Source organism: Lagenorhynchus albirostris, chromosome 11 (assembly GCF_949774975.1).
Source record: "Lagenorhynchus albirostris chromosome 11, mLagAlb1.1, whole genome shotgun sequence".
NCBI classification, from domain to species: domain Eukaryota; kingdom Metazoa; phylum Chordata; class Mammalia; order Artiodactyla; family Delphinidae; genus Lagenorhynchus; species Lagenorhynchus albirostris.
In genome coordinates, this window is record NC_083105.1 from 80,906,843 (window position 1) to 80,928,021 (window position 21,179).

General features: G+C 37.2%; 1 protein-coding gene and 1 long non-coding RNA gene across 6 annotated transcripts in view; one reads left to right on the plus strand and one right to left on the minus strand.

Annotated features, from left to right (window-relative positions):
• Positions 1–21,179, plus strand: part of LOC132528792 (uncharacterized) — a 738,513-nt gene that overhangs the window by 302,870 nt on the left and 414,464 nt on the right. The window lies entirely within an intron of this gene.
• CCDC91 (coiled-coil domain containing 91) overlaps positions 1–21,179 on the minus strand; it is a 398,338-nt gene that overhangs the window by 40,981 nt on the left and 336,178 nt on the right. The window contains exon 14 of one of the 5 annotated variants that reach the window (XM_060166648.1): positions 7,728–7,784. The exons of the other annotated variants lie outside the window; for them this stretch is intronic. Coding sequence (XP_060022631.1) covers positions 7,728–7,784 — 57 coding nt within the window. The remainder of the gene's footprint in view (positions 1–7,727; positions 7,785–21,179) is intronic. 5 annotated transcript variants of the gene reach the window in all.

The window sequence follows — 21,179 nt, forward strand, 5'->3', positions numbered from 1 at the left end:
TTGGTATTTACCCAAAGGAGTTGGAAATTTATGTCCACACAAAAACCTGAACATGGATGTTTATAGCAGCTTTCTTCATAATTGCCAAAACTTGAAAGCAACTAAGATGTCCTCCAATAGGTGAATGGATAAGCTGTAGTACATTCAGGCAATGGAATATTATTCAGCACAAAAAAAGAAATGAGCTATCAAATCATGAAAAGACATGGAGGAAAGTTAAATGCCTATTAACAAGAGCAAGAAGCCTATTTGTTCCTCTCTTTCTTTAAACTTTTATATTCATCCAGCATTCCCTACCATTTTTATCCTAGTAATATATCTTATGCTTAAAACTCAGTAGTGATCACTCCATTTACTTCTCTGAAATGTATATATTTAAAAATTAAAAAGACTTGCTATGATCATAAATCCATTGAGCCTTTTCAGAGATTAAATTATAATTTCTGAAGTCCCTTCACTGTGAGATCATCAGAGATGACATTAATTAAGGACTGCTCAATTATAAGTCCATGATAGCATTTGATATAGTCACCCCTCCACGTAAATCATTTTTTTCACTTTCCTTTTGGGCAAACTTTTAAAACTTCACGTCCTAACAGTCTTCCCATTGCTCACTTTGCTTCAGCCATCCTGTCTTCCTTGTCCTTTCTCAAATACAACCAAGCACTCTTTCTACATCTGCCCATTGCACATGGTGTTCTCTCTATCTGGAATGTCCTTCTTCTAGATAGCTTCATGACTTATCACTCTGTACATTCACATCTCTTCTTAAATGCCAGCTCAGTTCATCACTGGGGACTGCTCTCACTCACTTTAAAATAGTACCCCTACTCTTCATGTGCATCACTAACTATTGATCCTTTCTCATGACATTTATCATCCCCAAATATCATACATTTGTTTATTGTCAGTCCCATATCCCATTAAAAGTAAGCTCCCTAGAAAACCCTAAGGAAAATGGGGATTCTGATGTATTTACTTCTGTATCTCCAAGGTCTAAAACAGTACCTGGTACATCGTAGGGGCTGACTAAACGTTTGCTGAATTTATTGAATAAAGAACAAAAAGAGAAGAGATACTTACTAATTTATTTTAGTAACTGTACTTTAGAAAAAAATACGGTAATACATTTTCAAAATTTTCAAGAGTCAAATGGTATATTTACCTTCAAAAAGATGTATAAATTATTTTAAATGATTTTAAAAACCTGCAAATTATTTTATAAAATAGTACACTAGTGATGGTATTCTTTAAATTTACATAATCTATTAATAAAATACAATATCACATGAAATAGAGGTTTGCATTGTAAATAATTGATAACTGAGTGCCTTTATTTTTATGGTACCTAATCAGGACGAACGGGGGAATAAAAGAATTAGTAACGATAATTTATAAATTTATTTGAAAATTATATACATTTTGAAATTCATAACAAAACAATAAAATGAACAAAGTGTCAAGTTTCTTAATTTCTATCACTGAAAACCGGGAACTGTTACTGGGAATCACTCCTTTTCTAAACTTTGTTAGATCTATTAATACAGTGAATGTTCCAGACTAAATTTTTTACGACATTGGTAATTTTGTGCTTCTAAAACCAGAAGAACTAATTAATGACATATTGAAATCTCTCTGAAAAGACAGTATTTTGGAATGATCCATTAGCATATAACATTCTAAGTCCTAAAACGTCCTGGAACCTCAAGGAGTGCTTAGTTGGATCTAAGGAGACTCCTTTCAGTGGTCTCTGGATGCATAAGCTCTGCTTCCTTCAGTAGATTTTAATAACTAATTCTCTCATCACTATTCTCTGTGCATCTCAAATAAAATATTAGCTACTTGTATCTTTTAAAAAGTACTATTTGAATCTAGGCCACACTGTACAGACACAAATTTTCTCTCAAAAAGAACTTTGCCCTTGTCTGCAGATGCTTCCTTATCCATCTCTGAGTGGAGGAGAAGTGGCCCTGTACCAGTCACTATGGCTGCAAAACAAATTACCCCCAAACTCTGTGGTGTAAAACAACCATTTATTATGATCACATATTCGGTGGGTTAGGAACTGGAATATGGTGCAGCTGTGACAGCCTATCTTTGCTCCATGATGTTTGCGACCTCAGTTGGCAGACTTGAAGGCTAGGAGCTAGAATCATCTGAGGACTCATTCACTCTCATATCTGATGGTTGATGCTTGTCCCCCCACATAGGCTACTTTCAATTTTGTCATTGCCTGGTGGTCAGATTTCACAAGTGAGTGTTTCAAGAGAGAAAAAGAGATAGGTGGAAGTCTTATTGCCTATTATGATCCAGCCTCAAAATCATGAGTGTCATATCCATCACATTCTATCTGTTGGGACATTCAAAAAGATCGGCCCCAGACTCAGGGGAGGAGAAACAGACTCTGCTGACCGACGGAGAGTGGCAAGAGAATGCTGGCCTGGAAACACTGCTGTGGCCTTCTTAGAATACAACCCACCACAGATCCTAATTGGATGCTATTTTTTAGCATTCTCAGTTTCTTGAGGGTGTTACTTCTACCTCTGGTTCAGATGACTGCTGGAGCAAGTCAGTATTCACCTAAATTACAAGAGGTAATATCGGTCTCTGAATTGTAGTCAGGAAGAATAACTTCAATATTTATGGGACTCAAAATGTAGGAAAAATCAAGGTCGAGAAATAATAAATATGGAAGATTAAGCAAACAATGATGGGATAACATATTTGAGAGACAAGTCATTTTCTCTATTGGTCTTATTTTCAACAAACCACTTGCAATTGGACTTGCCTTTCTTCTTAAACAGTTGTAACAACTTCCTTAAAAAACACATCATACCACGTCTCCTTGAAAACTATGCCCTTGCCTACACGTACGTTTCTGTCCCCAACATCTTGGAGTGCCTTCCTTAGCAAGTAGAAAACAAGGAGGGAACCAGATGCATGTACACTTCTTACCCTACTCACTTCACAGAAACCCCATTCTTAATCCTGTGGGTTTATACTGCTCTGTGAGTTGAGCAGCATGAAAATCCTGAAGCCTCAATGCAAATGTTTCTCTAATCCTATTAAAGCCACAAAACACACCCAGATGAATGAGTAGGAAACTGAGCTAGAGAACTCTCCCCGACCCCAGTACCACTGTCAGTTTTGGCACTGACTTCATTGGTCAGCCTCTCTCTCTAAGTACGGCATGGCTTAAATGGGAAACCAAAACGCTGGCCTTCTCTGTCTAGGACACTCAAGTCAAACCTGTATGCTGTTTTAGCCAAAGCTCCGGAGAGGATTCTGAATATACTTTTTAAATGTAAAGAAAAAGGGTTGAAATAGGACATATAAAAAATAGACACAAAACAATACAATGGTCTATTTAAACTGGTTTTCTCTTTTTAAAACTAAGATATAATCATATATCATATATTTAAACAAAGGATTATATAGCAGGAAGCAAAATCTCTCCTAGCCCACCTCCTAGAGATCATTGACCACATTTTTCTTTTGTTTATTAAAATATATTTTGCATTACAACACACACACAGAGGTATATAGCAAAATATATTTAAATATACAGGATCAAATGATTCAGGAGGTTTTACAACCATATCAACAAATGTAGGTAAGTATAATTCCTTTTAGTAAACACACAGTATTCCATTTTAACATAATTCATTTAACCAGTCCCCTATGGATGGACATTTAGGTTGTTTCTAATTTTGAAATATCAAAAAATAAAACTCTATTGGGTGAATATGCGCCACGGGATATTTAACAAAAACACATTTTCCAATGTGATAAGGACTGACTGTTAAACTTTCTGTAGTAGCTTAAAGGGCAGTTGGAAGAGAAGGTTTTTTAAAGATGTACGCATATAAGATGATACTCTACTTCACAAATCAGAAAAGTTAATCTGTTAAAATGTGTTGGTAGTAACAGTTAGGGCTTGACTCTTGTTAATGAGGCCCTTGGGAAAATATAAACACTCTTCCTGAATTCAAATCACGCCTGCGCACCACATTCTTGTCTTCAGCTCGAGCTTCTGGCGTTCCAGCCTGCAATTGAGGCCTTGCATCAGATGCCAAACTAAACATTTGGGAACAAGAATTGTAATGACCTCCTGTTTATGTTTGTTTTAAGTAATTTAAAAACATATAACATGAAGTAAAACAGAAAAATTAGGATGGGGAAATAACTCTAAGAAATAGGAAACTGGATATCTTTCAAAGGATTTTCTTGGATATTCATACATTATTCAGAGCATATAATTAATTGTCAGTGTAGATCAGCATGACCTTTGAAACAGAGAAGAAGGAAGGAGAGATATGAATTCCATCCAGACATTAGTGAAAAATACAAAAAAATAAAATTACCTGAATGCATGGGATAAGAAAGAACAGAGGTTCATTCCAGTTCACTTTCCACATCTCCATGTCTAGTGAAGTTTGCATGACTGACTAATGGGCATTCTAGTGAAGCCACGACAGATTGATTACTGCTGTTGTTTTTTTAATCATGAACTTTTTCATGTAGTTAAACCCTGCCTCATTCTCTATTTTAAGAAGGGAAAATAACTGTCTGCCCCTGAAGGCTTTCATATTAAACATGTCAAAGCATATTACTGATGATGTAAAAAGCACTTTGACATGTTTAGCATGAAATACTTCAGTGTCAGAAAACTATTCTCTTCTTAAAATGCCAGATTGTTCTCAAAGGCCTAAAGGAGTCTGTGGACTTATTAAAAGAATGTGCTAACATCCCCTCCATTAGTCTTTACAATGTACGTTCCTATGGAAGAAGGTTCCCTTTGGTGGAGTAGTATTGATTAGAAGAAGGCCGGGGTTGGGGGTGTCTGAGATGTTGGCAATTTTCTGCTTGACTTAAGTGCTGGTTATACAGGTGTGCTTTCTTTGTGAAAATTCATTGAGTGGTATTCTTAGACTGTAGTTAATTTCTCTTGATATTTAAAAGATATTAATGGCTTATTATTGATAATCAGCACAACCAAATCAAAAAAGAATGTTTCTACACTGATGAAACAGCTAGTTTTACATTATTGTGAATCACTCTGTTATGTACTTCCTAAGTACAAATGTTTTCTTAATACTTAATTGAGAGGATGATATAATCAAGGGTTAATTTATATGCTTTTCTTACTTTCATGTATATTAGTATAATTAGTACTATGTCTGAAAGAAAATACGCAATTTCCTCCAAATAATGACAGTAAAGACTTATTAAGCACTTATAACATGCCATGTGTCAGGCTCGTTTATATGCCCACTACCATTTAATTCTTAAAGAACTAGGAGCTTTCCTGCTGAGAAACACCATTCTAAGGTGGCACTTTCTGAATATTCAATAACATTCGCTATTGCTTGCACAGAATTTTCTTTCCTTTAGATCTGCAGGTTCTTTCACTTATTCAAGTATAGCTGAGGACCTATAATATGCCAGGCATGGTTCTAAACAATGTTGCAGTCTTAAGAATCCTGTCCTATTTCTCCAACACATCTCTTTGGGGGAATTATGGAGGACACACATCTGGGAAAAGCCTTGACAACGATGTTTTAAATATCTTTTAGTTTTATAGCATATCTGGGACTCGACAAAGAAAAGCACAGAATAAGGGGGGAAAGGCAGTATAAGGGAGCTTTCCGTACTTCAGCATGCTTAACTAATCGCTTCTCTGCAGATTAGATTTATCTTCCAACCAATAAACATTCTGTGGTGCCTATTCTGTTCAGTATCACACAATTTGTCATTTATCGATTCACCAATTACTCCATGTGTTAACAACCAGCCCAATTAATTCATAAACTCTATGAGAATCGGAGTCAATGCTTTATATTACTAGGGGTTGGCAAACTTTTTTGTAGGGGTCCAGGTAGTATATTTTAGCCTTTTTGGGCCATATGGTCTCAGTCACAATTACTCAATTCTGCTCTTGTAGCACGCAAGTAGCCATAGATAATATGCAAACAAATGGATGTAGCTGTGTTCCAATAAAACTTTATTAAAAAATAGGCAGCAAGCTGAATTTGGTCCATTAGTCATGTTTGGCAAACCCCTGCTTTATCCCACAGTACCTTTTATAGTGCTGGACAGGTAGCTGGCCGCAGTAAATACATCTTGTTTGACAGAGTCAAGGGCATTGAAAAAGGAAATGCAGGAAATGGGAAGGGAAGTGGCATTAATTCTGAGTTCTCTAAGGGGACATATCCACATTCCCTCTGCTGCTAACCTGGATTATACCTCTTCCTCTTCGAAATCAGATTCTACAGCTACAGGGAATATTACTTCTACTGATTTAAGGAAATCATATTAGGAAAAGGAAAAAAAATCTGACAAGAAATTCAAATTGATGAGGGAGCATAAACTTGCTCAGTGTAGTATCTTTTCCCTTGCAAGTAGAAAACAGTCATTTGTATATAAGGTAGGAAACTCCAATGGGGAAAAAAAAGGCCCTATTCGTAAAAGAATGCATCATAGAAATCCAAATATGGGTGGTCCAACCAAGCAAAAGTGGTTGGCAGTGGGATTTAAAAAACAAGATTAACACAAGATGTTAAGTCCTGAAATCCATCTAGTCACAAACATGTGTGTTTTTAATGACATTCAGAGCCATTTCCATAAAATGAAAGAACAGAGGTTAATTTATTTCATTGAAAACATTATGAAAAATCTTAGAATTCCCTAGAACTAAGAACCTTTTATTATTTTCTCATGGCTGAAAATCATGTTCATCTGCCAGTGACAAGTAATGCTCATGGTTAGGTGGAGATAGAAGACTGATAGCAGCATAAGATGACAGCAAGGGACCACAGTACCATTTTTTTTTTCAACATAAAATTGACATATGAGATGCGGACACAGTGAAGGGGCTCTTCATAAAACAAAGTTAACAAAATAAGTACAGGTTTTTCTCAGACCCTACTGAATAGAACAATTATTTCAGTAAGAGGAATCACCCCAGGCTCAGTCCTTGCTGTGACTGCCACTCTCATTGATTCAGAAAATATTTACTGAATGCCTACAAAATACTGGACACTGGGGTACGTATTGGAACATACAGCTTTTTTTCTTTTAAAGTGCATCATTATTCTTTGGGGGAAACACACAACAGCATTTAAAACAGTAAAATAGTTTCAGTTACTGTTATGTGCTAGGGGAAAAAAATAAGTGCTAGGGAAAAAAACTAAGGCATGGCAGTTCCTGGGAGGAACGTGTGGTGTGATTTTAGCTAAAATGGCTAAGAGATAGCCTTTAGGAAAACTTTGAAAGATTTCAAGTTTGGTAATGTGATGATCAGATTTATGCTTTGAGAAGACAGATCACGAGATGCTGGATGGACAATACACTGCAGTGGAGAAGGGGGGGCATAAGAACGGAAGCAAGTAGTCCTGGTAAAGGTGATGGTGGCCTTATGACATAGTAGTGGAGACTGAGGAGATATTCTAAGCCATATTTGACCTGCCGAAAGATGAAATTAGCTTGGGCTAGAGAGGATGCAATGGAGAGGTGGTAAAAAGTTGATGAATTCAGTATTAATTTGGAGTATGTTTGTCAGTCTTGTTGGAAAACTATGTGAGTTGTGGAAAGAGGATGACTTCCAGGATTTAGGTTTGAGTGACTGTGCCATTTACTGAGATAAGAAAGACTTCTGAAGGGGAAAACCTGGCAGGGAATGGGTGGCAGAAATCAAGAATTCTGCTTTAGACATAAGCCTTTCTCACCAGCCCATGCCCTAAGGTCGACTTCACAAGAGAGGCAGTCTGGGTATTGTGCTCCTCCTGGGAAAAAATAATTATGTTTTAGCCAAAGGATTATGCACATAACAGAGGTTCAATAAATACACGGTAAGTGAATTTATGAAACAAGTCATTATCCAACCAGTTTTCAAAGTCTAATTATGTGAACAGAATTAGCAAGTTAGTTAAGGAGCATGACAGGCTTTCACAGAAACGATTTATTTGCATTTCTTACCTAAAAACCAGCTTCTTCACCCTCTCAGATTTCAAGATTCGACCCTTGGTGGCTATACTCCCTTCTACACTGGTACACTCCCTGCTGGTATAACTGTATTCTCAAGGAATAAAAGTGCAAGAATGAGTATTGATGCATTGCTACAGTTTGCAAAACTATTACCAGTCCAGAAACAGAAGAAGAGTTCTTTGATCAAGACATAGATTTTACAACTAAGTGAAAATAATACTCTTTCACCAAACATTTTGGACTAAAACTAGCCTTGAAACAAGAGAATACTATATTAATGTCTATAAGAAGCAGAAATTCTGTAACTGGGCGCTTTGGAGCCTTCCTCTTTTTCCTTTCTTGTTCCCATAATTATCAGTTTTGTAAAGCAATCCAAGTATTTTCATTTGGATAATACCTAGTTACTTATCTTTTTATATTGTGTATAGCCTATAAATAGCTCTTTATATATCATGTATGTTTAATTATATGGTGATTATCTATAAATTCTTATTTTTTAAAGAGAACTTAATAAAATAAAATGATATAAGTCACTCATGTCATGATCCAGAACTAAGCTCTATTAAACTGTGATATATATTATACAATACATCTACCTAGAGACTAGTATTCTCTTGTTGCTTGAAGGCAATAAATAGCCCTCCGTCTTATAAGATGACACACGCACCTCCACCCCTGCAACCCTTCCACTAAGATTTACACCTCTTGTCTTCAAGACCTGGCCCCCAGACTAATGCCATCTATCGAACTACATCATAATCCACCCTGGGAATGAGGTGCCTGCTAAGGAAAGAAAGGGACTATATCGCAAAGGCCCTGTAGGACCCAGCCAACATGTACCAGCAGGAGGCAGGAGGCTATGTACGAGACAGTGCTGGATCAAGAAGAGACAGAATATAAGTTTGGATAAGGGAGAGTTTATTGACATGAGGGCATTCTCGCACAGGATTTAATACCCTAGCAAGACTACATGAGATGACACTAAGACACTGCTACGATGGCTCTTGGAAGCATACAGAAAGCAATGGTAGGAATGCCACAACCTATGGCTGACAGCAGAAGTCCTATCACAAACTACACCACCCAGAAGCTGCTGGCCTAATAGTGATGGAATGATCTGTTGAAGGCACAGTTGAGACTCCACCTTACAAATGATATCCTATAATCCATTCTCTAGGATATAGAATACACCCTAGATCAACAAACATTATAAGGAGCTGTGTTCCCAGGAAGTAGAATTCATAGTTCCCAGAACCAAGAGGTGGCAGTAAAAGTGGCCCTACTTATCATCATTGTTAATAATTGACTTGGAGACTTTGTGCTTCCCATTCCAGCAAACTCTAGGCTTTAGAGGTCCTGATTTTCTGTTGCTATCCCAACAAAGGGCACAGTATAAGTCCCATTAAACTTTAAGCTGGTACTGCCACCTGGTCACTTCGGGCTCCTCGGGCCAAAAAACTGTACGCAAGGAAAGAAGGCAGGGGTTATTGATCCTGATCAGCAAGAAGAGATAGAGCTGCTACACAATGGGGTAAGGTAAGACTATGTCTGACACCTAGGTGATCCAGGAGGGCAATTCTTGGAACTGCCTTGCCTCATTTTACCTGTAAATAGACAAGTTCAGCAGCCATAGCCCGAGAAACACATGGCAACAGAGCCTTAAAGGTCTTATGACTGTGGATCTGGGTTATCTCATCAGGTAAGCCCCCAGAACAGCAGAGTTCAGTCAAGGGTAGAGAAATCTAGAAAAAGGAGTGGAGGAGGGAGATGAGAATCACTTGTAGTCTTGAGACCAGGTGAAGAAGTAGGAATTACAGCTCTTCCCACCAACTTTCCTTTTTTGTTTCCCCACAAAAGAAAATCAGAAGACCAAACAGAATCCTGGAGGAACTGTTACAAGAGCCTATATAAAGGAAATAGACTTGAGTAGTGAAAGGAATGGACGGTAGACCACCACCCAGAGTCTACTTTCAGGACTAATTCCCATAGTTGCTGGGAATGTTGGTGGCTGGTGGGGCTCAGCTAAATCCCTCTCCAGGAATTGCTACCTTGACCAAGGTCATGCCCTCTCTCTGAGAGCCTCCCATATTCAATGACTGGTCTTTGCAGGGGTATAAAGGCCCAGATACCTTGCCTCAAGGTGATTCAACTGTAAAGGGCCAGCCCAGTTCCAGGGCTCTATGGGATTAGCTGAAGCCCTTACGCAACTGCATTGCAACTCCTCCCTTTGCCCAAACCTACTTCTTTCTCCCCACACAGAAGCTGGTCCTAAAAGAATTCTCTAATCTCCTGCACACAAATCTCAATCTCAAAGTTGCCTTTGGGGGACATACGACTTAAGACAAACTGGTAAGGCTACACTGTATTGGCTGATTATTAGATCTGGAAATGGCATAAAAACATGAAATCCTAGAGCTGGAAGAGACCAGGAAGACCATCCTGTTCAGTGATAAGCACTTTTTTTGCTCCCAAAGATAAGTTCAGAAAAGTGGTGGCAGGGTAGGAAGACAAAGGAAAAACATTCAAAATAATTTTTATAAGTTCCTTGGAAAAATATCTTTATGACTTTAGGGTACTTATTTTAGTAAACAGAAGAAAGTCATTGAGAAAATTAGTAGTGCTTTTGGAGACTGGTTTTGGTGCCACAACTAGGGTGCTACTGCATCCACTAGGTAGAGGCCAGGGATGCCACTAAACATCCAATGGCTATACTACCCCCCAAAACAATTAATTATCAGGACCAAAATGCCAATAGTGCCAATGTTGAGAAATCCTGGTTTAGAGGTCACCAAGTATAGTACACTCATCATCTCACTTCATTCTTGGGATTAGGGGGGATTACTGGCATCGCTTCATTACTGATGGCGAAACAGAAGGAAAGTGACTTTGCAAAGGTCAAAAAGAAAGCTACCAGTAAAAACGGGTCTAGTAGTTCATTCCATTTTATGCAATTTTTTCTGGCCCGGATGGCTGTCACTATATAAATGGAGAACACTGTATACTTTTTACTTTCCTTAATCTCTTCCTTACAAATCAAGCCTATTTATAAAGCTTGATCTGCAGGCTCAAGACCGTTATTCGCTGATAACTTCAAACCCTTCATTATATTAAGAAGCTAAACCTTGAATTTCCATCAGAGAAAAAAAGTCATTTGCAAATACATGCATTGTACATTTACATAACATTTATTCCCAAAGTTTGATTCTAATAAAGCACCTCTACATTGTACAGAACTACTGGTGGATTTAATATACTTATATATAACATTTGCTAAATATCTTTTTTGCTTGTCTTTTACCCCTGAGAGACAGGCTCAGTAAGTACTCTCACCATTGGTAATACACAGATCTGTCTACAGGGAGCACGGAGTCTAGTGGTCGGGAGTATTCCTCTGGAGTACCAATTCTGCCATTTTCTAGTGGTATAACCTGAGACAAGTTACCTAAACTTTCTCAAAGCTTAAGTTTTCTTACCTGTAGAATAGTAACTGACTACGAGGCCTGTTACAAGGCGAAATGCAATGACTAATAAACCATACACACTGAATAAATGGTAGCTGTAGTGAGTATCTATTGCTTTTTGGCTTTCAGCATCTATCACTCCTTTTTAATGGCAACTTGAATTTCATTTGGGTATTAATTCTTTCCCATTGGATATAGTCTGATGGACTGTAATTAGGAATCTTGCCCTCTCCTAGCCAGAGGGCAGGTATGTAACCCAAACTAATCCAATCAGATGCTCCCTCCCTGGAATTTATACACTGTGTGGAGAAACAAAAAGAATACATTTAGTTTTGTCCACGCCTAGTAATGGTAGTCTGCCCAGTTATTGTTGTTGTTGTCTTTTAATTGTGACACCATTGTTAGTGTTGCTGCCTCTGAATTTCCAAAGATGACTTGCTTCTTTTGCCCATTTCCAAGTCGAATGTACAGCCTTCCAACAATTCTGCAAGCCCTGGATATCCTTTCAACAAAATCCCTTATCCTAATGTTAGCCTGATGCAGTTGTATTGCTTGTAACCAAAAGAACCCTACAGGTATACAGGTGCCGTATCTCACACCGCACCAAACAGCTAATCTAATTAATATGTTATTAAATTAGGTACAAATAAGATTAATGACTTCTCTCTGCCTTCAGAAATAATGTCTAATCATTGATTTGCCTTTTGGTTTTAGCCCTAATACATATCCACACACAGTAAAATCTACATAGGAATTGAAGACTGTTTACCTAAAAGAAAATTTTCCTGTGGAGCAAAGGTGCTGTTTAAGCAGTCATCTCTGTTTGCTCTCTGCTGGAGCACTTCTTGGTAGGACTTCAAGAAATACAAGGCAAATGAAAAGAAACTGCGTTTCTGATTGATGTCTGATTGCCTGGTCCACAATTCTATAGGCTCACCTGAGATCTTAAATAAGAATCTTTTCAGATACAGAGGCTTTCATTATTTTTGGCTTTCCTTCTGTGTCTTGGATGTGGTTGCTCTTTGGGTATAGCTCTGGGTCAGACTCTGTGTGGTAAATCTGAATGTGCAATTACTGGCATCAGGGTTGGAGGAGAGAACTGCAGCAGTAGTGTAACGGCATGTTTCTTAAACAAGGAAAGAAATGAATAATCACTTTGGTTTTTGCTTTACAGATGCTTTGATCCATTTCATTTTTCACTGTGGGAAGATAGAATGGCAATTCTCTGAGTTAACTTTAGCGTTCACTTCCCAGAATAACTCTTTCAAGGCCACGGAATATTATGCCTCCGTCAGCTGGGCTGCCATATGAAGAAGCCAGTAAGATGGCATTTCAGTGCGGGGCACAAAAACACTTTCTTTCCCATAACTTGGTATATAAAATTCAGTGCTCCATTAGCTTCCCACATCCCAGATCAGATGGTTCTAAAGGCAAACACAGTAATTCTTCCAGCAGGGAAATTTGGAAAAACTAAATACATACATAAGAAGGTAAAAGACTCCATGATTCTTGCTGAATAACTATGCCAAATGTCAGATTTTTGTTAAAAAATATGAGAAAAGCCCATTAGCAGATGCTGCAAGGGGTAACTGTTCTTATTTTCAGTATTACTGAAGCAGCTTTTACCAGTTATGATGATGCCTGTAGTTAGGCTGTTCTATGGCACCACTGCCCATCTGTCATCTTGTAGCAAGTTTCTAAACAGAAATGGCAACTCCAAAAGGATCTCTACAGATTAAGTTATAACTACAGAGAAGCTGTTCTTCTGCCAAACTTAAGTCAGTTACCTGCCAGACAGGGTAATTTTTCCTGACCTATAAATGATGAGTGAAACATATGCATAAGAATCTTTTAAGTGACATATGCATTTCATTGCATATAATTTAATAATTGGTTCAAAACTTTCCTGGAAAAAAAAAAACTTACCGATGGCATAGAAATATTTAGTGATTATATAATTTATCCCTTTTCCTAGGAAATATTTTACCCCCTTGTGGTAAGGAAGCAATTGATTTAGGATGGTCTTTTGATTATTCTTTCTTCTTAGTTGTATACCCCCCTTTCTCAACCCACTAGCTGGCAATTCTACGTTTTGTGAGAAGTATAAGGACCCTGGTTGCAAGGGATTTCATCATATTATGGATTATCATGTACTGAACACATAATAGAACTCATCAAAGATTTTTTCAATTCCTAAAGTGACATTTTCAACATAATTTCTTATGGTAATAAACTTATTCATAATAAAATTCAAGTGTCATCAATTACTTCAGCAGGTACTTTTTAAACCATAATCTAATTTTACAATTTATAGCCTAGCTGAAAACATGCTATGAGATTTAGGATACACGGATGTCAGCCATAAAAGCAGCGTAAATGTTCTTCAGCGTGTGGCTGCACCTATTCATGCTTTCACTTCCCCCGAGGGGACCAGAAGAATGAGTTATCTCAGTGACTACCATTCTTCCCTACGTGAAACCCTACTAGCTCCTTCTCACCAGAGACAAACTGGATGCTAACTACTTTTATTAAACTGCATGATTTTAAGCTTTCCTCCTTTTAAAGAGATTGTTATCTTTCAGTTCAAACACAATTAAGCTATACTCACTGCATTATATACTTTACTGTTTTGAGAATTTTCCTTTTCCTTATTTTAAATCAGAGATTACTGTATTGTAGCTAAGAAAACAGGCGATGATATCATACTTTAGAAAATATGATTTCTTTGAAATAATGCTGGATGTCAATCCTTTACAGGAATTGGCCCTCCATCATAATGCTGACAAATGATATCCAGTTCAGGTGACTAGTTTTTGTCTGAATAAAGCATTTCTGTGGTGTTAACTTGTTGGAAAGACATGCAAAATTACTGCAATGGCTTATCCTTGATGATAGTTTAAGGTCTTTAAATAACGGGGAAAGCCCGAAGAAGCCTACCATTGACTGATGGACTATTGAATATATTTAAATATAGGGACCTACGGAATTCTGCCTTCATTTAAGCAAAATGGACAGAAGAATGCCAAGTTTTTTGTTAATTCATAGATGATGACAAGGAAAATAATTAAAAATACTTTCCTAAAATAGTTAAGGCAACTTATATATTTAAAAGTAGTTGAGTCAATACAAACTTCATTCTAGGGGCCTTCAGTGTCTACACGGTACTCAGACAAGTAACATCATTCTGATCCTAAACTGTGTATTCATATCGTTGATGTCACTGTGGCTTGATGCTGTTTTTCCTTCACTTTTTTTACTTCAACCTCAAACATTCTCATCAGTCTGAAGTGTATTCAGCTGTGTGTAACAGAAGTTTGACAAACAGTGGCTTAAATAAGAGTTTATTATTTAATGTACCACAGCCTCTAGGGGTAAGCAGTGCAGAGCTGGTAAACTGGTAAGTCCAGAAACCAGACTATTTTCTTACATGGGTATCTTCAGCATATATTTTTTCCCTTTTGTTATAAGATGGCTATTGCACCTTCAGGCATTAGCCTGTGCTTGACACAGGAAAGAAGAGGAAGGACAGGCAAAATACATACTTGCAAAAGCAGTCTGACCCTTTTTACTAGGAAAACTAGCTTTCTTAGAAGTCTCACGCAATAGACTCTTTTTGGCACCTCAGTGCCTAGAACGAGGTTACGTGGTCATTCAAGGCTGCAGAGGAGTTTGAGGAGTTGTGTGCTTGTAACAAACTACTAATGTGCTACCTTTAATAACCCTGGCAGGGCTTCCCTGGTGGCGCAGTGGTTGAGAGTCCACATGCCGATGCAGGGGACACGGGTTCGTGCCCCGGTCCGAGAAGATCCCACATGCTGCAGAGCGGCTGGGCCCGTGAGCCATGGCCGTTGAGCCTGCGCGTCCGGAGCTTGTGCTCCGCAACCGGAGAGGCCACAACAGTGAGGGGCCCGTGTACTGCCAAAAAAAAAATAACCCTGGCATTCTGTTAGTAGGCAGAAGGGGAGACTTTTTATTATATAGGGAATTAGCACTGTTTGCCACAGTTCTTTAAGGCTAGATGAAGAACTACGGTCTCTACGTAGTCTTTTCTGTTACATTTCAGTCTTTCTTGACGTTCCCTTTTCTGAATGCTCAGAGCAATGACAGGCTGAGTTAAGTATTACAACAATCATGTACTGACTCATATAATGCACTAATTTTTAAATATATCTTTTGACTGATCATCTCATAAGTCCTTGAAAATGAGGTCAAATTTCGTATTACTTTTGTATCATATAAATATGATACTTGACTTATTGATGAATTTACTCATGAATTTCATCTCGATCCTATTTTCTAGAAAAGTAAATGACAGTCTATCATTGTTGCTTTAAAAGTTATTTCATTTGCAACAGCATGGATGAACTTGGAGGGCATTATGCTAAGTGAAATAAGTCAGACAAAGAAAAATACTGTGTGATATCACTTATACGTGGAATCTAAAAAAATACAACAAACTAGTGAATCAAAAAAAAAAAAGCAGGCTCACAGACATATAGAACAAACTAGTGGTTACCAGTAGGGAGACAGGAGAGGAGAAGCGGCAAGACAGAAGCAGGGGATTAAGAGGTACAAATTACTGTGTATTAAATAAATAAGCTACAAGGGTATATTGTACAACACAGGGAATATAGCCAATATTTTATAATAACAATTACTGGAATATAACCTTTAAAATTGTGAATCACTATGTTGAACACCTGAAATTTATATAATACTGTACATCAACTATACCTCAATTAAAAAGAAATTTCATTCTTGACCACTCCACAAGCAATCTAACTATTCTCTGAAATGCTTTAAGTCTTACTGACTCTCTACTCTTCCCTAAGCTTATAGCTTTTCTATCAGTGTTACAACGGTAAAACAAAACAAATGAAACAAATACTGTTCTGTGTTACACTGAAGCTCTTAGGGAGTGAAGTATATTTTAAAATAACTTTAAATCTAGCATTAAAATAACTGTGGTGTAAATCAATTATGACATCTATTTTACAACTCTTTCTATCTTGATTCTCCCTCTCAAACACTGTCTTCCAATTAGGAGAAATGAGAGTACAGACTGAACAGTTAACTTTCTCAACAAATGTATGAAAGTGCTTCCCTCACTACACTGTCCTGTTAAAAAAGTCTTTATGGGAATCTTTTCCTAGATATGAGTGTGGAGAAAACCACTGGTCTAAAATAGAAACATTTTACCCCTAAGAAATGGCTTTTTATTAATTTATGAACACATATTTTTCTACTAATATGCTATGCATATTATGAAATATATATTTTTTTAAAAAAGTGAGACTAAGGCAATTGAATAATGCTTCATTGTATTTGAAAATCTTGGTTTAGTACATTGCAATATAGCAATTTGGCTCTAGATACTGTCTATTTTTGCACTTGGTTTTAAGGGCTGTCATAGCTGAAAAAGATGCCTCAAAATGATATGTGGGTCAAATCTGAAAGTGTATAGTTAACTGTACTTACTAAATCAAGATTCTCATTTTTCAATTTCACCCGCAGGTTCAGTTTAGTAAAATTTTGAAAAGACTGAATTGAGTATTAGATGACACTAAAAACCTGTGAGAAAGTCATAGTATTTCCCTGTTCTGTTTGGTATTTTCAGGAGGAGGCCGGGTCATGTAGGGCCCTGCAACGACTCTGGCTTTTATTGAGTGAGATGAAGCTGTTTCAAGGTTTTATGCAGAGAAGTGACTAATATGACTTAAGTTTCAAAAAATGACTTTGCCTACTGTGTTAAGAATAGACTTTGGAGGGCAAGAGTAGAAGTAAAGATACCAATTAGGAGTCTTTTGTAGAAGTCCAGGCAAAAGACGATAGTGGCTTGGACAGTGGTGATAGCAATTGAGGTGGTCAGAATCTGGATATGTTCTAAGATAGATTTCCCTATGTACTGGGCATAGGGAGAGAGAAGTAATTCCTGAAGTTTAAGCTTAGACATCATCCTGGGAAGGGTTCTCTGATCCACGAAGATTTCATTCAGTCCCCATTTCACGGGCTCCTACAGCTCCCTGTTCCTCTTCCATCACAGCACTATCACATGTGTGGCAATTTCCTGTTTTGTTCCCCCATATCTTTACTAGACTATAAGCCTTGAAAGTGTAGGGACCATGTCTATCTTGTTTGTAGTATATACTTAAAATTTTCTTGGTATACAATTGTGTAAAACCTTACTTCTTATTTTTCAACAGTGCCATATCACCAATTCTATAAAAACAGTTCATGATCACTTAGATTTTACTATTAACCACTGTAATTAGATAACAGTATATTCTTCAGAAAATGGTGGTAGCTCTTGAATGATTATAGCAAAGGCATTTAATATTTTTCATAACCAAGGGCATGAAAAAGTTTTAAGAACCTGAAGTTATATATGAGAATTGCTATGACTGGTTTCATTTGAATGTGAGATTGGCCAGACCATATACCTTAAGACACTAATAGGTTGAGCGTAAAAGTAAAACAACTACAGCTTCAGAAATGGGGGTTGGGAACATTCCTGCGATGATTGTTGATAATGCAGTTCAAATTTCTATAAACAGGTCTATTCTGACATCTTTTGTTAAGTTTTCGTTTGGTTTGGTACAGTATATACATACTCTGAGACAAAGTTCTTGAAACAGAACTTTAAAAGCCCAAAGTAAATGAACAGCATGGCTTTTCATGACTCAAAACTTGGTAATGGCATCAATTAAGTTTGCTCTTCACCATACCCTGTGTGCTTGCTATGTATGAGCCTAACAAAAAGAGACAAATTCTTTATCATTAAAACTATTTTTGATAGGGCCCTGAAGCAAAGAAGATACAGAATCTACAGTGAGCAGAACTCTCATGAGCTATTGCGTATAATATATTCCATGTAAAAATCCCTTTGCATATCTTTAATGCTGTTTCTGTTTGGAAGGGAATTAAATGTATACTTAGCCAGTGGTGTCCATCCCTTAAGAAGTTTCTCAAGGTGGTGAGAAACTTGGTGAGCTTACTATTACATTCAGGGATTGGTTTTCAGCTGCTGAGGTACAAACCCTGGATTTACCAAAATGCTAAGCATAGATCCTTTTCTCAAGAGAAGACTTGGAGTACCTTAAATTCATAAGGCTGACTATAAAAACATCCCCCAGGTTGCCTAGTACACACAGAATCTGAGCAAATGGAGTTAGATTACATACATGTTTAATGGCATTCCTTCATTCATGAAACAAAATTTATTGAACATCTGCTATGTGCCGGCTTATTCTAGACACTGAGGACACGAAATAGACAAAGTCCTTCCTCTCTCAGAGTTTATATTTTAGTCGGGGAGATAGATAATTAGCAAGAAATTTATCTGTTTTACTTACTGATGTATCCTACTTGGAGTATTGCCTGGTACATGTTAAGTATCTGAGAATAGTTCTTGATTCAATGAATAATATAAACTACTAACACAGTTTCAGATAACCTGCGCTAAAAAGAAAATAAAACAGGGTAGCGATATGATGAAGTATGCTTTGAAAGAGGGTAGCTAACCTAGGTTGGGTGGTGTGGTATATTAAATTATTGTCTGGCAAATATTCATCCATTCTTTCCACCTCCATGGGAGAAATAGATTTTTCTACTCCATCGATGTTGAACTTGACTGTGCAACATGCTTGGCCTCATGGTGAGTGAAACGTCCTTCACTGCCTTTTGACTATGTGGGCTTGGCCGTATGACTTGCTTTGGCCAACAAGATGCCAGAAATATGACAAAATCAGAAACTTCCACTGTTTATTAAAGTGTTTTGGGCTTCCCCTCTTGTACTTCTACCACTGACATGAGAAGAACACGCCTTGGATGGCCCATCTTAGATTCCTTCTGAGTTTTGGAAACTCTGTTCAAGTGGTTTAATTTCTTTTACTAAATTCAGGGCTTTGATGCTACTTGCACTAATCTCTTGACAACTGATGTGGGAGTCATTTTGGGTAAGAGAGGTGAAAGGAAGGGATTTGTACTATGAAAGTACCCAATAAAAAAAAGGTAGATGTAAAACTTCTTTTTTTTTTTTATTAACAGGATTTTTTGTAATTTAACCACTAAAATAAACAAAGAGCAGAAGGAGAGCATGTTTGTTTAGTCCCGTGGCTAAGCTCCACCCTAGACAAGATATTTTCATTTTCAACACATGATACACAAGAAAAGGAAAATGTGAACCACAGGAATGGAATAAATATTGAGGACAAAAGCAAAGTGTTGAATATATTATAGTCACAGCAAATCTTAAATGAATAAGCACTCTACGCTATAAAGGAAAAACTAAGCAACAAAGTTATTTCATATGCCAAATGTCCCCACTGATGAATTAAAAGCAGATATTAAAATTCTTGTAAAATGGCAAAGAGACTATGATGAATATTTTCCTGGTACAAGGTAATAATCACATTATACATGCAAAAAATATGAAAATATGAAAAACCACCATGGTAACAGGACAGGAATAGTGGGATTATTTAATAAATCAATCCCAATGTACACTGAATGCTGGATATAGAATTTATCCTAAAATATTGTACTTCAAATCAAATGCTGAGAAAGTCATCTACTTTGGAAAACATCTGGAAAAGACTCAAATGAAATGGAGGGATCTAACTTTGAAACTTACTAGTATAATAATGTTCTGACTGGCAGCCAGGTTTTGAACATAATCTTCTGTAACAACCCAGAAGCTCAAAGAATGATAGAAGTGACAAAGACCAGTGAAAATAGACACAACAAAACCTATATATAATACTTATTACATAGTACAGAACTGAAGCCTCTCCTTCTCAGGCTTAGAATATGTGACTTGATTTGATAAATAGTACTTTGCTGTCCAGTTTCTCACCATTTTCTTTAGTTTTATACTTAAAATCAGAGTCGTAAAAAAAATAGCAGTGGCCATGGATAACAGGTCTAGTTGCAAGAAAATGGAGAGGAGGGTAGAAGAAAGAGACCCACTCGTCAGAGTGTGGAGTAAATATAGAGAACAAAGATAGTGCCAAGGACACAGAGGCCACTAACTTGATCTAGGTGAATTCAGTAGAAAGACAAGCCCATGAAGCTCTCTTTAGTAACCTTTGTGGCCATCATTCTATAAAAAGAAGTTCTATAACTAGTGTATACAAAATGCCCCAGAATTACCAAGGGGAAAAACTTTTGGTTAACTCAAGGAGAAGTTTAATCACTAAAACTTAAAAATTTAAACGAAAATCTATTTATACATACCTTCTAAAATTATCAATATTTAGCATAAGTACATGGAAACAAAAACCTTATCTATCCAAAGTATTGCATACCCCCTGAACAGTGTCACATAATTTAGGCATAACTGTAGAAACCTCAGACTACTGAAAAAGAATGAAGTTGTGGTGGCCAAGTGACAAACTTTCTACAAGATATCTGATGAACCTGGCAATTGCTAATGCTCTGTTTTAGTAAGAATAAAACCCACCTAGTTTGACTTCAAAGGATCAGTTTTAGAATTAGCCAAGAGACTAAAAAGCTGGAAAAATATTTCTACTGTAACCATAGCATCTTGGAAAAAATTCCCGAAGTATGTAGTGGCCATCTGTAATGTTCTCTGGTTTTTGATACCCTTCCTATGGTTGATGAATTTCTAACCTTATGAAGTATGACTCCCTTAAGTAAAACCCAGAAAACTCAGTTATCTAGCTTGCTCCTGCTCCAAAGGCTCTGCTAATCAGAGTCAACTGTGAAAGACTT